This window comes from Sander vitreus, chromosome 18 (genome assembly GCF_031162955.1).
Source record: "Sander vitreus isolate 19-12246 chromosome 18, sanVit1, whole genome shotgun sequence".
NCBI lineage: Eukaryota > Metazoa > Chordata > Actinopteri > Perciformes > Percidae > Sander > Sander vitreus.
The window spans coordinates 21,149,525-21,173,921 of NC_135872.1; the positions used below are offsets into that span (position 1 = coordinate 21,149,525).

The 24,397-nt window shown below is 41.2% G+C and overlaps 1 protein-coding gene across 1 annotated transcript; it reads left to right on the forward strand.

Moving 5' to 3' along the window:
- Positions 1 to 4: 4 nt before the first annotated feature.
- tshr (thyroid stimulating hormone receptor) lies at positions 5 to 23,861 on the forward strand. Its single transcript, XM_078275278.1, has 10 exons — positions 5 to 313; positions 8,640 to 8,711; positions 9,743 to 9,817; positions 12,799 to 12,873; positions 13,782 to 13,856; positions 14,630 to 14,707; positions 15,351 to 15,419; positions 18,103 to 18,180; positions 20,408 to 20,596; positions 21,597 to 23,861. The coding sequence occupies exons 1-10, from the start codon at positions 144 to 146 to the stop codon at positions 23,047 to 23,049; spliced, it is 2,334 nt and encodes a 777-aa protein (XP_078131404.1). The 5' UTR covers positions 5 to 143; the 3' UTR covers positions 23,050 to 23,861.
- Positions 23,862 to 24,397: the final 536 nt, after the last annotated feature.

Sequence of the window (24,397 nt, forward strand, 5' to 3'; positions counted from 1 at the left end):
AACACAACATCACAGACTAGACTGGCTTACTTCAATTTGGTTCAAATTGATGCTGTGGACATCAAGAGGACTGTCAAGAAAAACAGAAGTCAGCCTGGGGGATACTTTTGAGCCGAAAAGTGAAAGCGAGCAGCACTCGCAGCATGCAGGTGATAACTTGTGCGTTGTTTACGCTCGTCACTCTCCCTGTCAGCAGCGTGTCGGAGGCTGACTCCTGCCCTGCTGTCTGCGAGTGCTCTGAGTGGAAGACTCACACAATCTCCTGCTTTGACATTGATATTCTTCCCAGGTTTCCAGCAAGCACGGATACACTGTAAGTAGGCGTACAAAACGCATCTGTAAAAAGTGATTCTGCTGTTGCCTTTTTCATGCGTTTTGACTGTAATGTGCTCTTATCCCCGAGGGGAAAAAATCATTATAATATCATGAATATTAGGCTACTTCAAAGTGCTCCCAGAGGGACTTTGAGGCTGTCTCTGGTGTTAAGTAGTTATTCCATTTTAAGGTATTAGCCTATTTTTAGTCTATTATATAGGCTATATATGACTAATAAGCATATGTTCCAAAGTTGTCCGAAGTCCTTTTATTCTTGGTTTGGTGAGAAAAGTATGCAATCTTGTAATAGGCTATATCAAAAGGAACACTAAACCTATAAATAGGAAATTGATAATTTGAAAAAATATGTTTTAATGACTAATGTAATGAATTTGCACGCTATTTTAGTGAGAGAGAAAAACAACTGAACCATTATTCCACCATTATTACAATCATATAAATTAAAGCAAGTAGGCCTACATGTAACTCAACAGGTTAAAATAACAACGTTCTCTTTATTTGTGGTTGGTTCAGGTTTTAGTTTTTTTTTTTTTATATATATTTCACCTCTTTAACTATCATTACAAATTTACACTAAAACAACTAATACCAACAGGTTATTAACTGCCCCTAAGTCTTGCAATTGTAGTCACTGAGTTTTTAGATAAGAGGAGGTGGAGGGAGAGACGGAGAGAAAGAGGAAGAAGGAGAAGAATGTCCAGTTCCGAAGATTCCACAGAAGGCTGCAGGGTATTTAAACATGTCAGACATTTTGGAAAACAAAGAAGGATCCTTTTCAGTGTTTGATTAAAACTTAGTGCTCACTACAGCTCATTTAAATTGTATTTTAGGACATTTTATTAAAAGAACCAACAAACAGTACCTGCTTGCATTGATTCATTTAGCTTCAACTTTGGTGTTTGTATACCCTACTGCAGTGGTTCTCAAGCTTTTTTCAATAATGTTCCCCCTTTGAGCAGTTTTTTTTTAAGCCATGTAACCCCTGACCAGCGAAAATAATTTTTGGTAGAAAAAAAATAAGTCTATAAAAAGAGGAACAATGCAGCGATGTCGGCGATAGATTTACTAAAAAAAAACAGCCTTGTACCTGGAAAACATTTAAATGCTGATGAAAAAAGGCGAAACAACTTGGAAAAAGATGGTAGGAAGAATGAAGTAAGGCAAGAATAGGTCAAAAATAGTAACAAACTTTGAAAAAAAAGATAAACTTCAAAAAAGCAATAAAAACTTCGGGAAAAAAAGAAGGAAGGCAACACTAGGGTGAAAAAAAGTGACAAAACTTTGAAAAAAGAGACAAAAACTTAGAAGAAAAAAAAACAGGAGAAAAAAGTAAGGAAGAAAGGCAAGAATGGGTCAAAACAAAAGACAAAACCTTCACAAAAAAAAAATGTGACAAACTTCAAAAAACAGTGACAAACTTCGAAAAAAGCAACAAACTTGGGGGAAAAAAAAAAAGACAGAAGTAACTACAGCCTTGCAACTTAAAAACATTTTGCAAAAAAATCTTACATACCCCCTGCAGTCATCCAAAGTACCACTAGGGGTACACGTACCCCGATTTAAGAAACACGTCCCTACTGTTTCTCTTGGGTTATACTATAGTAGTGTGTTCATTTTACTAACATTGACGCGCTATTCGGATGAAAGGCTCATCTTATTTGCCAGCTATCTATTTGTAGTGGAATCACAGTATGCCCACTCTTCTTTCCAAGAACAAACTGTCTTTCCAGTAACAGTAATATTTAATACTACTGCCAGCTAGGGCCGCAGCTAATGATTACTTTCATTTGTAATTTTCTGTTTATTCTTTCAAATAAATGCTTCAACTATAACATGGCAGAAAATGTCAGAAAGCCCAATATGGCATTTTCAAATTGCTTATTTTGTCCGACAAACACAATTCAAAGATAGTGGCTCTACAGTGATATATACAGTGTAAAGGGGAGAAAAGCAGCAAGTTGTATCCAGGGTTTCACATCTTCTTTCACTCATGTGCTACAAAGATGATGAATCCAAAATAAAAAAAACTTGTCATCATTACAGTGAAGAAGAGGCTATGATGTTTAGGACTCTGTTAGCTGTGGGCACTTGACAAAAAATAGGATCGATAACCAACAGCCCATCTGTGTGCAATCTGTAGACTTGTTATCTGAGACCCCCAACGATTTGTCAAGAATCCTGGGAGCCGACATGATGTAATATGTCAGGGTCACCTCTGAAAAATGTGAGCTTTTACACTTCCTAAATTGCTTAAGTACAGCACATTGTGCAACAGAGAGCGACTCGTTGCCATGGCCTTGAGTGATGGAAACACATGCCCTTCAGAGGGACTCTGTGGCATGTGTGGAAACATAGAACTGGAAGAGTTAGAAAGGGTATTTCCATTTAAATCATCATCATCATTCATGATTGATAAATCAGACGGTACGGTTACATTGTATAAACCTCACTTTTGGGGATTTGGTTGTTGTGGAAATAACCACTTCGGTACTCTTCCTAGAATTTAAAATACTGTTCTCTTCTCACTATTTCTCTCACACGAAATTCCTCATAAGCACTGATGTAGGGCTCACAAACATAGGAGAATGTCCTGCGCTATGTTATGATAATCATAATTCCTTTTTGGAACATCCCTCTCCATCCTTCAATTCCAAACACCACTTTGCATCGCCTCCAACAGCACCCACCCATCACATAAAATTATCTCCCGATCACTGCCCCAATTCACTTGACCACGTGCCCCGATGTCCCCTACGATTTCCTCACATTCCGGCCCAGAGTTTACCCAGAGCCCTCCAGGAGGATAGAGAGACATGAAAGCATGCCATCAAGCGCTGAATTGTCACCCCCCCTCCTGATAAAAATATCTGCCAAATAAACCCAAAATAGACTGTGGATTGAGCGGGATGTTCTAGCAGATGAGGCATGAGGGAATTTGATTTCCTTGTACACATTGAGGAATGAAAGACCCTGCTGCCCAGGTCAGGCCAGTCCTACTGACTCCAGCTACTGTATAAGCCAAGATTTTAGCCATTTACTAAGCTTACAAACGATAGATAGTAGGGATGTACCAATGTATCGTGAATCGGTTAAAAATCGATTTAAATCCAGGACTTAGCCAAAAAATTTGAACATTGACAACTTCTCAGTCCCTCCCCCCTTTCCACTAAAGCCCAAAATGGTCTCCTAAGCCCCCCCCCCCCACAATGGAGAATGAATGCGTGTGCATGAGCAGTGATTGACACGCAGTTAGACACACCCCTCCTGGCCCTGATTGGTGCATCTGAACAGGGAGCGGTGGATTTTTGCAAATCGCACTACAGGCTGTAGGTGGTGCCAGAGGAACTGGATTTATTTTTTTGAAATGACCCGCTTCATGTAGTTCTACTGGAACACAGAGTCAGTTTCAGCAAATATGACAGAAAGTTAGTTTTATAAGTCTTACCTACTGCATCTTTAAGTGTATCGCTACATCCATAATATAGAAAGGTACTTGACTTTGTTCTGGCATGGTCCAAATGTTGACTCTGGAGCTTTGTCTTTGGGTCAAATAGCATGAGAAGAGTCCAACATTTTGGAAAATATTATCTGCTTCCTGAGTTACATGAGAAGATCGATACCATCTCATATTTGTCTGTTATATATGAAGCTGCACCTAGAACTGGTTAGCATAGCTTAGCACAAAGACTAGAAGCAGGGGGGGGGGGGGGGGGGCACATCACTTTTTGTAGAACTGTTGTTTTAATTTACACTTTGGTTTTTGCACAGATTTAACTAATACGATATTATGTAATGAGTTAGCTTAGAGGTGCTGCTAGGTTGGACCGAACCAGGCTAGCTGTGTCCTCCTGTTTATAGTCTTTGTGATATAAGTTAAGTTTAATGGAGCTAACTGCTTGCTCTAGTGAAGTATTTAACAGATATGAGAGTGGTATCAATCATCTCATCTAACTCTCTGCCAGAAAGCAAATAAGCGTGATTCCAAAATGTTTCCTTTGAAAACCTTTTTTATTAACATTGCTGGAGGTTTGTGCTGTGAAATTGCTTTTTAAAACCCTTATTTATCAATACAATCATTTCACTAATTACCTTAGTATTTACACAAGAGTCTGGTTAGAAATTCTTTTGTGGAGGAAAATGTGTAAAAGGTGTATTTACAAAACAAAATGTGAATGCAAAGCAGCAGTCTGTGTGTGTGTGTGTGTGTGTGTGTGTCTGTGTGTCTGTGTGTCTGTGTGTGTGTGTGTGTGTGTGTGTGTGGGGGGGGGGTTTACTCCATGTGTCACTGGGAGTCAGAGAGGTGGAAAGGAAAGCACGGACACGCTTAAAAGCATGCGTAGCGTGACTCCTGACTGCGTCTGGACGATGCATTCAAATACAATATTTACCTTTTACAGCACATTTCTCAAACACCCAGAGAGTTCCATTTGAGAATAATTAAGAGGGAAAAAAGACTTCAAGGGAAAAGCGGGGGGGGGGGGGCACAGCAGTTCCAGTCTTTCAAAAACCTCACAATTTCTGGATCGGAGTTTAAACGTTTGATAATTCGTGATATTCGTCGTTCCTCAACCTCTCATCTAATAAAACTGACTGAGGAGTGAAATCCTAATGCAGCTTCCTGAATGGTAACAGATGAGCACTGGGATTAATTGTAAAATAAGTTGTGGGACGTTGAGCATGATGAGCTGTAGCTGAGATTACTGGAAATACTGACACTTTGGATCCCAGCTATCCATTTATACCGATGTATCCTGTAATGGAAAGTGTTACTGTTCCTTCACATTCTGCAATAATTAACTCACGTATTTATGATGAACACAAATGTAACCGTTTATAAAAACATAAAATAAAACTCATTTAAAAGCTAAATCATTGTCCACCACCACCTATCCTAACCACTTTCCTTTCTCTTCCTACACTCCCAGGATTTTCCCAGCCATTATAAGAGTTAGGTGCCGCATCCGAGCTGTTTTGGGCAGCACCTAGTCTCGCTTTGCCAGACCTTCCGCAAACAGCGCTGCGGAGGAGGGTCTGGCTAGTCCACACAGCATTCCGGAATGGGAGAAAAACGTGCTCTGGTTTATTGGCATTTCTTTAAACCAATGACAATCATGGGCGGTGCTAAGCGCCGCTCGGAGCCACGGTGCCTCTGCAAAATAGCCTCGGGAAGGAACTTGTTTTGGTGGAACATGTGTACGTTCAAAAGTTGTTTTAGTCGTGCGACAGAAAACTCAGATTGGACAGATAGTCTAGCTAGCTGTCTGGATTTACCCTGCAGAGATCTGAGGAGCAGTTAACCATAGTCGAATGAAAAAATGCCAACACAAAGAAAGTGGAAGATACCGGGCATCCGCCTGATTGTAATCTGACTTCTTTAGCAAGATTTATCTTTACGCTTTTTGAGTTTTATATTTATCATATGCTCTAGCTTTTCCAACATTTTATACACATGTGAGAATAATGCTCCAAAATGTGAAAAAGAGACGCAAAACTACCACAAGGGGACACAAACCGACTACAAAGAGATGCCAAATGACCCAAAACAACCCCAAAGAAAACACATGAGACAAAGAGACCCAACACAATTACGAAATGCAAAACCTATGGGGACATTGCTTTTTTTTTTTTTTATTGAAAAATGTAACATCTTGAGGAAGGACACCTAAACCCCCCGCCAAATACATGCACCTAAGTCTTCCACGTAGCGAGGGAAAACACTGCACTCATACATGAGATCATGAATTTGAAATGAAAAAAAAACAAAAAAACTATGTAGTGCATATCTAAGCATTCTGACCAAAGAGACTAAGGATTTTTATAGCATTTCTACATGATAGGAGTTTACATTGAATCACACTGGAGGTTGAACATGTAACCGACCCTCTCTACTAGTCACCACAGACCATTACACATCTAAATGAGACAGAGCCCTTAGTAAACACAGCCATGTTGTCAATCCAATGCTGGCAATATTATGAATTACAGTATGTGGCTTCTCCCCACTTCAAACTCAATTCCCAACCTGTTTGTTTTCTCGAGTTTCTATCCAAAATGACAAATTGGGGAGCAATTTTCTCTTTAAGCCGCCGAGATGGGCTCATTGGTCTTCTCCCCGCGCTCCTGAGAGAAAATGCATGCTGGTTAATTTGGGTTTGAGCGTGGTCGCGAAACCGCGCGGCTCTGACAGGGGTGTTTGGTGTCAGGGTCTGCTCTGTGTCCCTCTGTTTGTTTGAATTTGTCAAAGCGCATACAGGGTGCTGTGCTCCCGTGTCTACTGACTGACTGACTAAACCCCCCCCCCCATGAGGGCGTGATTTAGACTCACAGGCCAGATCTCAGCCTCTGAATTAGTCTATTGTTCCCCTGATGAAGCAAAGGTGCATGAAGATGGTGGCTTTGGCTGAGTCACTTTGCATACCTGTTTCCAAATGGATGCATACTCTGTTTGCCAATTGAGACAGGCTGCAGTGGAATAAAGTCTGAATGTGCACCCTTCTGCAGGGTGGCCCTGGAGTACATCATGACATCAGCACATGTGGCTACCATCTTAATCTCTTTCCTCTATTACGATGTTGTGATTCCCAAATCCACCAAAACAAAACCTGCAGCAAGATCACAGGAAAGAAAGAACACATTTTGACGCGCTAGGTAAAAGTGCCAAGATGCCAGCAATGAGCCAGGAGCTAGCTGTTTCCCTCTGTTTTTGGTCTTTATGCTAAGCTAACCATATTTTGACTATGTCATAGTTACAGTACAGATATGGGAGTAGTACGCTATTGATCTTCTCATGTAATTCTAAGCAAGAAAGCAAAAAAAGTGCATTTCCTAAAATGTCGACTTTTGTTTAACACATTTTCTCCGCCTTTTACTCAAAAACAGCAACAAGCTAAAATGTTTTACTTGTAGGTAAAATGTCGGAATATAGATCAGATTATAAATATTTTCTTTCTCATAACGTAACCTTTGGTTTTATGGTGTACATGTAACTGTCACATTGGGTACTCATTTTTTCATGTGGAGGTCCTAACCTAACTTTCTGAAACATTGTCCTAAACAGACCCAGACATTGTTTTATTTGGCTGCCAGCTCAGGTCCAGTCAGATCCAAGTCTTTTTTCCCCATGTTCCGAGAATGGGGGGGGGGGGTCTTCTGTTTCACCGTTTACTTCAAAGAAACCTTTCATCTGATTCTGAAACGTATCAGTGTTGGGCCTTTATCTGTCTTTCCTTTTTCTCCTCTTACCTTTAGATCTTTCCTTGTCTAGGGTTATTGGACAATTGTAAAGACAAAAATGTAAAATGTACTTTTGATGACAGAATCACTTTCATTCTCAAAGAGAATCTTGAGCATTTCCACAACGTCGTATTGAATGTCATTATGCTCTGAAAACTTCACGGATTTAAGCCTCGTTCAAAAAAAATGGTATTACATTTAGTTTCTTTAAACTTTGAGTTAGATAAGAAGATTGATACCATGTCATAAAAACTTGAAATAGGAGAAAAAAAGAAAAGAAAAAAAAACTAGCCTTGCTCTGTCCAACGGTAACAAAATCCACCTGCCAGCACCTCCAAATCACCATCTAACACGATACATTTAAATTTGTTTAGTGTGTACAAAAACTGAAGTGTAAAAATAACAACTTGTCATTTTAGGAGGGGTTATAAGGACTGTTTCTTAGCCAAGAGCAATTGCCCAACAAACAGCGGAGACTCCAGGAAGTGCTCCAGACAGGAAATAGATTGTGTCTAGATGGTAACCCCATAGATATGCATTGATATGGAGCAAACTGCAGTTCTTGGCAAGACCCGCCCTGCAATCGGGTGCTACGATTGGCCAGGCATGCATGCTCGCGGGAGGTAACGGAATCCGATTTGTTCAGGTCCTATCCCCTGACCAATCGGCTATCATCTAGAGACGACCCAGGAAATAGCCTGGCACATTACCCACCTTAAAACCAGAATGTCCTTATCACACTGCTTTTTTTTTTAGAAGATAAAATGAACTAGATTTAATGTGTTAATTATTAAAGCGCTGGTAAGCTAATTTTGTAACCTTTAGACAAACTAGCAGTTTCTAGTTTATGCTAAGCTAACAGGCTGCTGGCTCCAGTTACATATTTTACTTTACAGATGTGAGTGGTTCTCTTCTCATCAAACTTTCTGCAAGAAAGCCAATAAGAGCATTTGCCAAAATATCTAGTAGACATTAAAAATGTCAAAGAACACCGAGGTAATGACAAACCATTAGAAGAATGAGTAAAATGTGTTTGTGACAACTAAAATCCGTCTTTATTTTCCAACCAGATGGCTTTTTGAGACCCGCCTGTCATCCTTGCCAGCAGACGCCTTTGCCAACATGGTCAACATCTCAAGGATGTGAGTGGCAATTTATTCAGTGGGGTTATTCCATTCAAGGCTCATAGGCCCACACTTTTCAAACACAAACCCTTCACAGTTGCTCTCATCCACCTGTTGCCTTTCAAAATGGGAACCTATCCCAGTTCCGAACTGTCCACCCCTTTTTCTTTTCCGTCTCCCACCAAAGCAGCTGATATGCTCTCTGGTTAGCATCACCACTGGCTCCTAATCACAGCTGGAAGCGCTAATGCGTTCCTTCAATAGGAATGTTGGTCCTTCAACCGCAGCGGGGCTTGGACATTGGCTAGGTATTCCAGCAGAGCGTTTTTGGTGTGTGGTGAGTTTAGACTCCCAGTAGAGGTGGAGTCTCTGGGTAGAGGTAAAATATACACTTGAGTCTTGATCCCAGGCCGCTGATTCCGACGTCTGCGTCCAAGTCATGCATGAAGGGAGACGGAGGTGGATGAGATGTTTTCTGTAAGCCTCAAACAGTCACGAGTGTTCACAAGCCAGCGTTTTCTTAGACTCCATGATAGAAAACCAACAAAATGTCAGTCAGATTCTTAAGTACAGGCTCTTTTTTAGTGTGTGAACATTGAGGTGGGTTTTATTAAGTGCCTATAATAACAAGTCAACAGAATATATATTGTGTTATTTTCTAGTCCTTTCTAAGGTCGACCAAGTGCTAAGTTCATGGTTTATTTAAAGAGCGTACTTGTTACCAAGTAATAACAAATGGGAGCAGAGTGACTGATGACTAGGTAATGTATATGTGGGGTGCATGCCTGTAAAATTACCTGTGACTTTGGAGGCTTTAGGCAACTTGGGTTGATAAATTCAGGAAAGAGTTGCAGCCTTTAGGATAATTTTAGAGCCACACACTCATTTATAAAAACATGTCTTATGTTTTGCCCACAGGCTGCTACAGTACCTTCATTCTTACATTCCAAGTTTGACAGATGGTTTAAAAAAATATATATATGTAATTTTGAAATTACAAAGACAATTTGTACTTTAGATTTAGTGTAAGCTCTGTGTATTTCTTTTAGATATATATCAGTGGACGTGACGCTGAAGAGGCTGGAGAGGCACTCATTCTACAGCCTGAGGAAAATCACCCACATGTGAGTAACTAAAGGAAAATGGCACGCTCTTTATCGATCTTCATTGATTAAGCTGCTCCATTTGCTCTCTGGAGAGGAAACTGCTTAATTCTGAACCTTGCCGGCAGCAAATAGAAGCAAGGAAAAAAAACACATTTAGAAGCTTATTTCTCTCCTGCACACCACTTACTGCTCCTCATCAGAGCAGTTTTGCCTCACTCGCACTTCAAGAAATTGACAAAAGAAATTACCCTGTTGTGGGATCACCACATGCAAATTAGACGAGAAACAATCCAATTTGGTGAAAGTACTTATTATGTGGACCATTTTTACCGAGCCTGGTCTAAACAGACAGGGAGAGGCCGAACAACAGCCAGTATTTGGCTTCTCTCCTCGTCTTCTTCATGCTCCAGCTCTTGTTAAAGCAGCTCAGGGGAAAAACGTCTTGCAAGGTGCACTCTATTCTCAATTATGGGATAGAGATTTATGGCTGAGTCTCCGGGTGGACCACACACACACACCTTCCAGCAGAACACCTCCTAGCACTTCATATATTATTGCAAGACTTGCTGCCTATGTGAATGATTTGTTCCAAGTTACAGCATCTTTATAACAGCAGCTTGTGTGTACGCAATTTGCTTCCACCCTTTAATTAGCCTACTGTATGAAAACATGGGTATGTGTAGCCATTGAGACAGTAACTGATTAACAGCTACAGAAATTAGTTTGACATGACTTGATGCGTGAATGTGTGTGTGCGTGTGCTTGTGCATGTCATTTTTATCCTAATTATCCTTTCCCTTTAGTCTTTTCTTATTAGCAGACATAAGACAAAAATACATCACAGCTTCTGCGTGCGTGTGTGTGTCATTTGGCTGTCATTTTTATCCTAATTATCCTTTCCCTTTAGTCTTTTCTTATTAGCTGCCGAATTCCAGACATCAAAATACAGACAGAAACAATAATTCAAACTGCTAGCTGAGGGTTGTATCAGTGTTCTAGGGGTGTACTTTGGATCTCCGGGGCCTATTTGCCACTGATTGGTGTGGTGTAGTGCCATACATCAGATAATGGCATCTCTCTCAGGTTTCCTTCAGGGTCAGACACAAATTAATGCTCTGCTTCCTGTTGGCGGCTCGAGGCCGACAGCAGCTGTGGATCTAAGACTGCAGTCGGAGCTGAGAATTCAGAGGGGGCTGGGTGAAGTTTGTATCACACCACCATCAAGTGAAACCACTTATGTCAAGAATTCTTGGTTTTTAAGTAAATTTTATATGTAGATTTAGTTCAGCTTTAGTGATCTATTTGCCAATGATGCAAGTGCAAAAATGATCAACCTACACGTACATACATTTTTGGTCATTTGTGGGAAGACAACTCAGGTAAGAATAGTATGTATTTTTACCTTTACAGCAGCGATAACACTAACAGCAGTTGATTTACAGGGAGTAAATCATGTAGTCAAAGCTCCATTAATCAATATGTTTGTATTATCTATGGATCAAATTAATAAGTGTAAATGTAAAAGGAGCCAAATCAGAAATCACCGACTACAAATTAAAACTTGCTTGCTCGCTAACCAGTCAGCTACCACCACAAATACAATTTAAATATCAATGTGGGGAAAACGGTAGCTATTTCATTACAATGACGTGACATGAATAAACCTTTGATAAACACACTCCTCTGTGAACAGTTACGTTTTAAAATCGGCAATGGTGGTTAACAATGACGAACTGACATTGTACACTTATGTAGATGACATATACATCATGTAAAAAGTATGACGTTGAACAAAGGCCCACACACTGACAAAACTAGAAGAGGCCATGCCAATTTGACATGGTGGCCAAACTGTGGAACCTCCGTACTACTCCATCACGTGCTGCCATGGGGCCTAAAAAGATTTTTTCCTATAGACTAACATGTCGAAAGAGACATCTGTGGATACATTTTTTTGAGCGTCACAACCCCGCCACATGACACGTTTTACGATCACAATTTGATCTATTCGTTCCGATGACATTTGGAAAGTCTAGACGAGCCGCACAATTACATAATTTAATCCCCAAGTTAAAAAGGATACATTCAACTAACTGACAATGTGGGAATAACAAAATAAAAGACAATTCGGTCACAAGGGCATCATCTGCCCAATCTTCTACACTTTTGTGCAGGGCAGGCCATTTTCCTATGTGATGATGGTACGGTTTTACCTTGGCAACATGAATCTGAGTCTACTTTTTAGTAAGGTTGGATTCAAGATCGCAAATGTTTTCAGACTGCTTAGTTAACGTGACCAGCCAAAGGCACCATGGCTGAGGAAAGAGAAGAGTACCCATCACCCACAGAAACACACACTTTATCGATAGAAAATCCAAGTAAAGGGAAATCAAATTCACAACAGCGCTGTTTGACTGACCATGTGGAGTTCAAAGAGTTGTGACAAAGATTCAAACTCTTCACCTTACCACTTCGGCTCAGGCGTTGCCACTCGGGAGTTTTATAGTCTGCTTGAGCATGTCCCACTATGTTCTGGTTGTATTGGCTGATAAAACTGCCCTATTTCAGTGATGCTCTAGTCGTTATACAGCAGCAGCGGGAAGATGAACCTCTCCCACTCAGTGACTTCCATTGACCCGACACGTCTGTCTGCTGGGCTGAGTGTGGTTTGTCCGGTGTGTGAAGGAGGGCCAGGGCACACGCTTCAGAGCAAAACTTGGCTTCAGACAGCAGAGAAAGAGAGGTGTTCAGTCCAGCCCAGGGCGGCGCAGAGTAAACACTCTAATGAAACACTAATTGGACTCTACTTCCGGCCCTGGCTGTCTGCACCGAGTTTCCCTTCTCTTGCACACTGTCAGCAAATGTTTTATGACTATGTGTTTCTGAATATGTCTCCAAATAATTTCATAATGGCCACCACACACACTTCGGTCATTTACTAATGCTCTGAATGAGTTTTGTTTTTATGTGAAAGTGCATTTTCTTGTCTGGTCTTTCAGTGAGATACGCAACGCAAAAAGTCTGACCTACATCGACCCAGAAGCCTTTAAAAATCTCCCAAACCTCAAATACCTGTGAGTAGTTTTCATTGCATGTTCTTTTTGTCATTGAATTCCACATATTGACAACATTATGGTTATCCAAAAGAAAATGAGGGGTATATATTTAAAATGCTTAAGTCTGCCAATAATTTAGACATTGTGATCTATTCATAGAATGTTGTGTAAAGTACGGGCAAGAATGAGTCAGGCTTTATTGAGTTTAATGCAGTGGTACGGGTCATGTTCAGAAAAGGGACTGCACACAAACTCAAAAGTATTTGGCCTGATCTCATGATAACTTCCAAGTCCTTCAAGAATCCCTGGCTTGTGAGCAGACAGTTTTTTCTTGGTGTGGGTGTCACACATAAACATGTCGCAAAAATGGCATGAATTGGCATCGTTGTTTTTAAATGATGCCGTCTACTAAACGCAGATCTTCAGGACTGTTTTTATAATAGCATTGCTCACTATACCTTTGCGTCACACGGTTATCATTAGGGCTGGATATCGTCAATGATTTTCTGAATCGATTCTGATTCACAAGGTCCCAATTTGATTACATTTCTGATTCGATATCAATTGGGTTAGGGAAATTTCTGTTACAATACCAATTTTGCTTTGCTATAAAAGAGATTCTCAGAGAACTTTTGCAAATTGTACAAGCAAAGAAGCGCAATTATAATGCGCCAGGTTAATGTTTACATTAAGAATTGACCCCCAAAAAGTTTGTGGTGGGTTATAGATCCATGGTGAAAAGGTATACATTGAAAGATCAATTTCGGGATTGTATTGATTGATATCAGATCACTCAAACAAAGATTGATTTTAATTAGAGAATACATTTTTTTTTAACCCAACCCTAGTTATCATATACCATGTTTCTTTCTGTTGTGTTTACTGTATGTCCTGACTGTTTCCATCCTATTGCTATTGCTATTCAGGGGAATTTTCAACACCGGCCTCTCTTTCTTCCCTGACTTGAGCAACATCCACTCTAATGACATGAACTTCATATTGTAAGTGGCTAGAACTTTACAATTTTTTATCTGAGCACACTAATCAATATTCAGTCTAGCTAAAACTGTAAAACTGCTACGTGTGGCATTTTAACGTCAGCAGTTCATTGCCACATTCATTCAGAGCCATTACTATCGTTATCATAAACCAACAAGACTGTCAGCAAGATGAGCCGCTTTTTCATGCATTATATTTTATACTGTGTAAGGAACAATGGGTGTGTTTTTTCACTGCTTGTGGGTTTTCATAATGTTGGCAGTGTCACGAGGAATAAAGAATGAAATCACCTCTTACTGTGTAAGCTTAAACTTAATATTTATCCTCCTTTGTATTCCATGTAAAAAGAAGCAAGAAGCAACATTGGGACATAGGGATTATGGGAAATGTGATCTCTATTGTAGAGAAATGCACTAACCTCATTAACTAAAGATCACATCCCTTCATAAATATGATGTAAATGTTACAGGTATACAAAATGTTACAATACATAAGCAGTTTGAGCTTTCTGCATGTGGGTGCATCTTTGTTTTTGAGTCAATAAGCATCGGCCTTCCCATATTCAACCCTCTGCATGTCTGCATTAAATGAGCATCTATACTCACGTCTCCACCCATTGTCATCACCCTCTCAACTCTAATTTAATATTCCTACGGAGTCATAATACTTGAGAATATCATCATCAAGTACATTCCTCCCTGTGCCACTTTCCAGTAAAAGCTAGTTATTTACAACACCACTTCATTTCCTCTCTATTCGGTGTCTTCCTTTGCAGGGAAATTGTTGATCATCCCTACATCACTGAGATCCCGGCCAACGCATTCCGTGGCATCACCAGCGACGTGCTGACAGTGTAAGATCTTCGCAAGAGCAATGCACTCATGCACATACACACATGCATAAATGTACAGAAAAGAACTGCTTACACGTAATGCAATTACATGTATCTTGGTGTCATACACTTTTATACAAAAAAGCATAAGGGAAATGTGAACTCGATGGAAACTGTAGTAAATAGGCCTACATAGCGAGTGTCCTTTATCCCTAAATTCAATCTAAACCCAAAAATAGCCACTGAAGGAAGTATGGATTGGCGAAAATGACCTCACTTTAAAAAAAAACATGTCCTCACTCTGAACTCACTTAAATCTCACAAAGAAAATAGCAAAAACAAGTACACAGACACAACAGGCAATCACATGTATGTGGTTAGGTTTGGGAGCGAGGGAAGAGGGATTGCAATTTTAATCCACAAAACAGGATGTTACAGAAAATGTTGGGCTATAAACCGCAAAATTGCATAGGCAGATGGAGCCTCGCCGTAGAATGTGAAATAAGTAGGTCCTACTTAGGTCTGTCACTGAAGCGCAGAAACGCATGAAGGCGTCAACACATGGACAACATTTTCATTCAGTAGACTGGTTAACCTAAAGAGGCAAATTCTAATGAGCGCTATTGTCTCGATGTTACTGTATGAGCTTCTTCTTTTGTTCCAGGATGCTGTATGGAAATGGCTTCAGAGAAATCCAACATCATGCCTTCAATGGGACCAAGCTAGATCAAATGTAGGTATTTCATGTGAACTCCTTGTTTAATTTGACAACTGTTACAGGAACAATTCAACATTTTGGGAAATATGCGTATCCGTTTTCTTGCAGAAAGTTAGATGAGAAGATTGATACTACTGTACTCTTATGTCTGTATGCTTAATATGAAGCTACATCCAGCAACCGTTATCTTAGCTTAAAGACTGGAATAAGCTAACCTGGCTCTGTCCAAAGGTAACAAAAATCCACCTACCAATACCTCTAAAGCTGACTTAATTAACAGGTCATATCTCATCTAATCTGTATAAAAACCTAAGTCTAACAACAACAAGTTGTTGTTTTACTTGAGGTTATATCAAATATTCTCTATAACTAAAGATAGCGCATTACAAGTTGCAGCAACAGTGAAATGGTATACACTTCCTGTCTCCTACGTTGGCGTGGCTTCGTTTGTAAGTGTATAAGTGTAGTGAATGTCGTGTGGATGGATAAATAGTTATGTTTGCATAATGCATTTGTATTTTCTTTTGCTAACATAAGACATTTACACAGCTGAACGCCATATTTAGCATTATGGAAATATGTTGTGTGGCGTTTGCGAATGTTAGTTGACTATCCATGTTGCCAGATCTCGTGGGAGTTTGTTGCTGGGACGGAAACAGGTCTCGAACAAAGTCAAGTTTCTCCTGATTTGTCCGTCTGAAAAATGTTAGTGTCAGAATGTTTTGGGAGATATGTGGCTTGGGAAAAATGGGTCCAATATTTACTTTGGTGACTATGGGGCGAAAGAATTGGTCATAATCTGTGTTCACGTCTGCCATTGGAATCAATACACTCACACTGCCGCTAGTCTTTTGAGCAGTTTCCAGTCTTTATGCTATTGTAGAGCTAAGCTAACTAGCTGCAGGCTTCAGCTTCATATTAGTCCTACAAAGATGACGGTGCTATGGTATCAATCTTCTCATCTAACCCCTAATTTCCACCAAGCACGTCTGCGCTGCATTCCGGGCGCGTTGCGTGCCCCTGCAAGCAATCGCGGCCATTCAAGTCAATGCTTGATATTCTACCAGCCGCGCCACAGAAGCGTGTGTGAAGCGGATCTCCGCTCCGCTAAAGATACGCGCCAGGTCTATTTTCATGCGAGCCATGGGCCGTTCGGATAGCCGGGCAGGAAGTGGAACAGCGAGAGTATCCAGTCAATTTACCAAAACACACACCCCCCCAAAATCGTTAATGTCTCCACTACAACACCATGGATGACGAGAGATTCATCTTGGAGGTTAAAACATAAAACATAATACAACATAACAGACCAGAAAAGAGAAGGCATGGAGTTTAATTACAGGAGTGCTTAGAGTGGAAGGTAGATACTAGCTTAATAAACACGAGATTGTTATGTAAAGTACTATCTGCGAGTCGGGCAGCAAGACGCTCTGCTTCTGAGACGCTCCCGGTGTGGTAAGGCGCGTGGCGTAGGACGGAACAAAACCGCAATACGGCCGGAACGCAGCACAGACGCGCCCACTGGAAAATCAGAGTAACTCTTGGCAAGAAAACAAATGAGCGCATTTCCCAAAATGTCAAACTTTAACAATTTTGTTCAGCAGTTTCAGAGACATACGAGCTAATATTGTTACTTGTGTATTAGGTTCAAGTTTTTTTTTATTCACTATTACACTATCAATTTCACTGTTTTAACAGCGTTTTTAATCAAATTCAATTCTTATTTTACATTTGTTTTTTTAATCCGTAACAATATCTCTCACCGGGACACCGAAATCCGTCAAATTAGAGGTCTTACATTTCTCAAAAATTATGTTGCTCAGTATTTTGCCTGGATTAAACCGTTTCTGACATCTGGCATGTGTATTTCCTTACCCAAAATTGCACTACAAAAGCAGCGGGATCACGGCTGGGTCTCTACAGGCCTTCTCATATGTACTCGAAAAGGGCCTAAGCCCAGCTCTTGATTAGTAAGCTGGAGTTCTCATGGGAAAATAGGTTTCCAAAAGTGGGTAGGAAGTGTGCATTAAGATTTCCCCTATCCCATACACTCAGTGACACACTAGATCTGTGTCAGACTTGAAGAAATACATTTTACACTTTACATTCAATAGCCTCAGTTGGATAAATTACGAGAGAGCGGGTAAGCATTGCTTCTTTTTTCAACTTTTGTCGCAACATGTTTTCCTTCTTCTTGTCACCTGCTGGTCCAGAATCCCTCATATTCAGGATATGAGGTATTAATGATATTAATTTAAGGCCCCTCTCCTCTCTTACAACACCTACACATCCCAGATCCTTATAAGAGCTTAATGAAGCCATTGGCCTGTGACTAGGGAGTCTTCCCACATAGATGTTTGTGTTGGCAGCTGATCTGCTCTGAGGGGAGAACTGATCCCAGCGCAGCCGGACCAAGACAAATACACACCCCTCGCAGGTCTATTATCCTTTTTAGATTTAAAGGATTCAGGGAGATGTGTAGTGAGGGTGCAGCGTGTTTAAGGAGAATGCCGACACATCGTATACTGTATAATTTGAATCAACAATGTGAGTGAGACCTTTTTCTGTCATGTTTCACCCCTGAAATGTGCAGTGATGAGGCTCAGGAAAATATTATGCCATGCCTTGCCTCTGTCAGTCTGATTGAAATGTGATAGATTTTCTTCTTATAAACTTAACTTTGTGCTTTCCTGTCCAGAGACCTTCACAGGAATAAGTATCTTAACAAGATGGATGAAAGGGCTTTTGCCGGCACCATCAGCGGCCCCATGCTTCTGTAAGTAGCCTACCTAAAGGGCTGAAAGTTTAAGCCACTCTTATCAACTCTGTAATTCTTACACACAATTATGAACCTAATCATCTCCAAGAGGTGAGCCACAGTATTTTAAAACCAGTTACATCTATTTATGTGATATTTTGTGATAGCTCTTTGACACTTTCATCTTGATATTACTGTGACAATGTAAACATTTTGACCTTATCTGTTGTCTAAATAAAATCATTAAATTAATACATTTGTTCAATTGGGTCTAAGTGGACTATGGTTTTGGTTACACACTTGTGTGCTTGTAGTTAGAGCAACCTGTAGCCTACTTTAAAGAAAACTATGTAACTTTCGGACAAAGAAAAAAAGCATGAATTGTTTTACAAACACTGACCAATTAGGGCAGACTGGGCTTTTTTGGGAGGGGGGGCTTAAAGAGACAGAGGGTTATTAAAAAGGTATACTTCAGAGAAAAATGAAAAAATAATGGCCGTTTCGAAACCGCATACCATACTAGCAGTGTGTACTGATTTGGCCAAAATGTAGCATGTAGTATGCAAACAAAAGCAAAATCTGCAGTATGCCAAAAATACGTATTACTGTTTCAATGATATATTTCAACTGTACATATAGGAAACCAGTTTAAAAAGGTTGCATAGCAATAGATAATAGGCTTAGTTTTCTAATTTCATTATTCACACCATGTCAAGTTGGAAATTTAACAATTTCCTCATTCATAATGTGCCGAATGGATGAGACATGTCTGCGAAATGGATAGCATATCATCAAAGAGTAAAAATCATTCCACCACAGCTGTGTCTTTGACCAGGAAATCTGAAACGCATTGTGTGCAAGGCCGGTAGGGAGAAACTTCCGACGTTCTTCTCGATACCGTCATCGTTTTTTTGCCATTATCAAGCTTTTTAAAGCCGAGTCCCCGTTTTAGAAAGGTGTTGGGATTGCCAAAACCCTTTACCACGGCTATCTAGTTGCTGTTATGGCTCTGATCTAGCCATTAAGTGTCTGGTTAGATAAATGGGGTTGATGTGCAGGTCTGCCTTCTCTGTTCCACTGAGGAGCATGTCCTGAGTGAGGTCACCTCCATGAGGTCATGAGCTAAACATCTGGGAATGACAAAATCAGACTGACACTCGGAGTCTGTGCTGCTTTTCTTTTCTACAGCCTTACACAATGTGCCCCATGAGAGGAAAAAAGACCAGAGGGCAGGGAAGTGGGGAGAGCAAATAGGACTAAAAAAGAACAACTGAGCTCTTAGCAAATATGAAATACGTTGGCTTGTGTTTCTTTTATTTAATCCGATTAATCAGCAGATACAATGACTTGGAGGTTTAATGGATTAGGAAACTAAAGAAAGCAAAAGAGAACTTGGCCTCTACTTGGGGGGGTGTCTTGTGGTGAACAGCACAATGTTCTAATAATAAGATCACACAGGATGTTGGTGAGATTGTCAATCCCCCTGCACGTCTTTGTCCCAATCAGCTTGAGCTTTGGCATGACAGCCGAGCAAAAGAAATAGCACATGTAATAGTTTAAGGATGATGAAGGACAGAGGAGCTCACTCGAGGAAACAGATGGAGGGTGTTGTTTAATCCATCTATGAGATCTCTGGTCTCATCATGTCTGGCTCCTCTCTAGATTTGCTGATAGTATGTTTGTTCTGCTGCTTGTCATTCTTTCAGTTAGTCAGATGCAAGCACAGTATTCAATATTATTTATTAGCATTCAGTAAGTCAGTGCATTCTTACAGGATGGGGCTATGCAGAAAAATTGCACTGTATCACCTGTATCAGGGACGTAGCTTAACGCCATCTGTGACCTCGGCACTTTACAGGGAAAGTCAAAACATTCAGAGGTACAGGTAGCCCACAGATGTCTTATTTCTGCTTGGACAGATACAATGTACAATTAAGAGGCTAAACCAATGTTTAAAAAGGTTCCTTGACAAAAATCTCACAATTTATGACTTTAAGATCTCAGACAATATCAGATCTTTTTTCCTCATAACTGTGTGACTTTTGTTGTTGATTTACCACATTAATGTCAGAATATGCAATTTCTTTTTCTTATAAATATATTAAAAAAAAAAAGTCTCTGAATATTACCCCCCCCCCATACCCCGGCTCCCCTACAATGGCCCTAATAAGCTGTCTTACAAAAAGCTATGTTAATGCATTGTATGTATCTTCTTAAATTCTTTGATTCCCTTTCTGTCTTAAAGAGACGTGTCCCTGACAGGGATCACCTCCCTGCCAACCACAGGTATGGATTCTCTCCGCGAGCTGAAGGCACGCAATGCCTGGGCACTCAAAAAACTGCCGCCCATCAAAACCTTCAAGCACCTTACCATCGCCAACCTCACCTACCCCAGCCACTGCTGCGGCTTCAAAAACCTCAAAAAGAAACGAGGGTGAGCTTTCGTCAAGTCTCCCATTTTGCATCCGTCGAATGTACTTATGAGGGTCAGAAAAACACAACACACTGGTCAGTCTGAGAAGCACCTTCAAAGAGAGACTCCGACACCCACAATGCACTACAGAGCGCCACAGGAGGTCGTTCCTGCCTGTGGCCATCAAACTATAGAACTCCTCCCTCTGAGTGCTACAAAACTGGACTCAACACATTTCCATATCACATCTCTATAATGTAAATATATTCTTGGGCAATTATGTGCAATAATTATTCGGTGCAATAATCGATTAGTTACATGTGCAATATCTGACGTTGTCTGACATGTTTCAGCCACTTGTTCACTGCTGCTACTTATGTTCACACTGTACTTTATGTTCAATAGCATTTTGTGCAATCTATTGTATAAAAACATAACCTAATCTTACTTATTTTTACTAACTTACATACTTTTCATTTCTTGCACTTAAGCTATGTTACTTTATACACTTGACTATTCCCCCCCCTTCTTATTTTTGGCTTAAAAATTTGACTGTTAGCAACTGCAACTTTTCAACAATTTTCCTGAGGGGATCAATAAAGTATTCTAATTCTGAAAAGTCAAGTGGAAGCATCACAAGAAGTGTGCCTATAGTGGTTGAAAGACAAACAGCATCCACTAGAATGCTCTTGTGTTTTTGGTGTATTTGGATCCTCTACCACAGTGAGTGGGGCAGCTGCACTTGTATGGTGTGGATCTTGGAAGGGATTGAATCAACTCCCTGATGTGTTTACCTATAACTTCTTGCACTGCTGCCATAATTAGCGTCACTCATTGCTGTTATTGTAGGAAGAAGGTTGAGCCAGACCAATAATGACTCTCAAAACAGAAATCGCCTGTCTTCAACTGGATCTATAAATGACACTTAGTGCGCGTAAGCGTTGATGCCAGGTCTGTGTATTTGTGTCTGATTTAAGACTACAGTATTACGTTATGGATTCAATCTGTGTGTGTTTTTCAGCTTTTTGGAATACATCATCTGTAACCTGACTGCCTTCTACGACCAGCATCACAAGCGCTCGGTGGGGCCCCTCGGCGTGCCTTCCGTCCAAGGGGACGGCGTGGTGGAAACAGTCCCAGACCAGGAGCCGAATGATGGGAGCCACAGAGAGTCCGACCACTGGAGGAGAGGCGACTTCCATGGAAGCCTCCACTACCACGCCTACTTTGGGGGCCAGCCAAATGAGGATGTGGGTTTTGGAGAGACCCTCAAGAACCCCCAGGAGGACACCAGCCAAGACTTTGATAGTCGTTACGATTACGTGGTGTGTGAGGAGGGCGAGGAGGTGGTGTGTGCGCCGGTACCCGATGAGTTCAACCCTTGTGAGGACATCATGGGGTTTGGCTTTCTGCGAGTGTCTGTGTGGTTTGTGAGTCTGCTGGCTGTTCTGGGAAACGTGGCGGTGCTCTTGGTGCTGCTCACCAGCCACTACAAGCTCTCCGTGTCCCGCTTCCTAATGTGTCACCTGGCCTTCGCCGATCTGTGCATGGGGATTTATCTGCTGCTCATCGCCTCGGTGGACCTCCACACACGAGCCGAGTACTACAACCACGCCATAGACTGGCAGACGGGCCCCGGCTGTGGACTCGCTGGTTTTTTTACAGTCTTCGCGAGCGAGCTGTCCGTCTACACCTTGACGGTGATCACTCTGGAGAGGTGGTACGCCATCACCTTCGCTATGCGGCTGGATCGGAAGCTGCATCTGCACCACGCGGCGGCCGTGATGCTGGCCGGCTGGATCTTCTGCTTTCTGCTGGCCCTGCTCCCGCTGGTCGGGGTGAGCAGTTACCAGAAGGTCAGCATCTGTCTACCGATGGACACCCAGTCCACGGTGGCTCAGGTCTTCATCTTGTCCGTGCTGGTGCTCAACATCCTGGCCTTTCTTGTCATCTGCGCTTGCTACTTCAAGATCTACTGCGCGGTACACAACCCTCACTACCGCTCCGGATCCAAGGATACCAACATCGCCAAGCGCATGGCTGTGCTCATCTTCACTGACTTCTTGTGCATGGCGCCGATCTCCTTCTACGCCATGTCCGCGGTGCTGGACCGGCCGCTCATCACTGTCTCCAACTCCAAGATTTTATTGGTGCTGTTCTACCCGCTCAATTCCTGCGCCAACCCGTTCCTCTACGCCATCTTCACCAAGGCCTTCAGGGGGGACATATTTATCCTTCTCAGTAAGGTGGGCCTCTGTCAGCAGCGAGCGCAGCTGTTCAGAGGCCAGACAGTCTCGTCAAAGGGCAGCAGTGGGATATCGCAGGTCCGTAGAGACAAGGATAAGGTTAGGAAAGGTGGAAGCAGAGGCCAGGAAGAGGTACCCATCCACCTGAAGAAGTGCTCCGGACATACCTGCCATCAAGCTGTCTGCCAGCAGACGAGCCCTGATGAGAGCCAGAGCCTGAAGACGTGAGCCAAACACCCGCTTGACGTGGTAAAGCAAGACAGGTTAAGGTGGGAGAGGAGAGGCCTTCAAGTGTTTGTGGACAGATCTGTTTGGATATTTAACAGAAAGCTCCAGTATTCTGTATCTACTTTAGTTTTTCAGGCCAAGTTCAGCTGTTTTCACAATTTGGGCTTTGATGATTTTATGGTTCCAGTTGTTGGAGAATATCAAGTGTCTCTGAAATGTGAGCCTTACTTCATCTAACTTATAGTGCTTTGTATTTGGAGGGACAGGCTAGAAAAGAACAGATTATTTTAAGGAAATATAGTAAAGATTAAAACACTTTTTTTTTAATATATATATATCTCAGTATCTTTAATTTAGTTTTACCTCTGCACAGTTTAGCATTGATATACAAGGAAATATGACAGATCTTTAAAACTAAACTTAACTTTCCTGCAATAAGACCTTCCCTGAGGCACCCTATTCATTCTTGGCTATTTTGTTCAAGGACAGCCTGCTGGCTCAGTGCAGTTCACAGTGAAAACTTGTTTTAAATGTTTTTAAAAGTAAAAACACTGCATCTATTATTGTCTTATCAATACCTCTGGATATAATGTCAATAAACAGTCTTTGATGATTTATGGATGAAAACAGGACACATTGGTGTTTTGTCTGTTAACCTGAAACCCTATCCCTGAAACTGAAAAGAAAATATGGACAGGTATAGTACAGTACTTCTGTGATGGTGGAAAGTGGACTCTAAAATTGTACCTTCATGTGGCTTATACCTGAACAAAATTGATGTATCACTTTCGTAGATTCATAAAATATTTGTGTACGTGTGTTCTGTGTTATTGTGTTTTTTTTAAATGATACCAAATACTTTTACTTTCCCCTTTTTTTCACATTGATCAAGCAAAACAGTTTGCAGAGGCATGTCCTCCTCTCCCGAGAGCATGTGATCCAATTACAAAAGTAAACACAAGACATATTTGGATTATTAGCAATTTTCTGCAAATTACAGACAGGTATGATAATCACAAATATATACTGTTAAAGCCTTGTCTCTCCTCTGGAATGTCATGGTTGTTTTTCTAGCATGATCGTGATATTTTTCCATCCTCTTACGGAAACATGTGACTTATACAATCAGCAGAGATAGCTTTGCCTTCGCCGGGAGAGCTTAAAGCAAATACAGCTGAGACATGTGTGAGCCGCACCGCTGTAACTCGTGTGATACTGAGCCATTATGAGTTAAAGGACAACCTCTGCCAATGGCGGCTTAACATCTGGTTAGTATTTCATCTGCTGGGTGACATTTTTTTCAAGAAAACATACAGATGAACGGAGGGGGGGGGGGACTTTCCAGGAA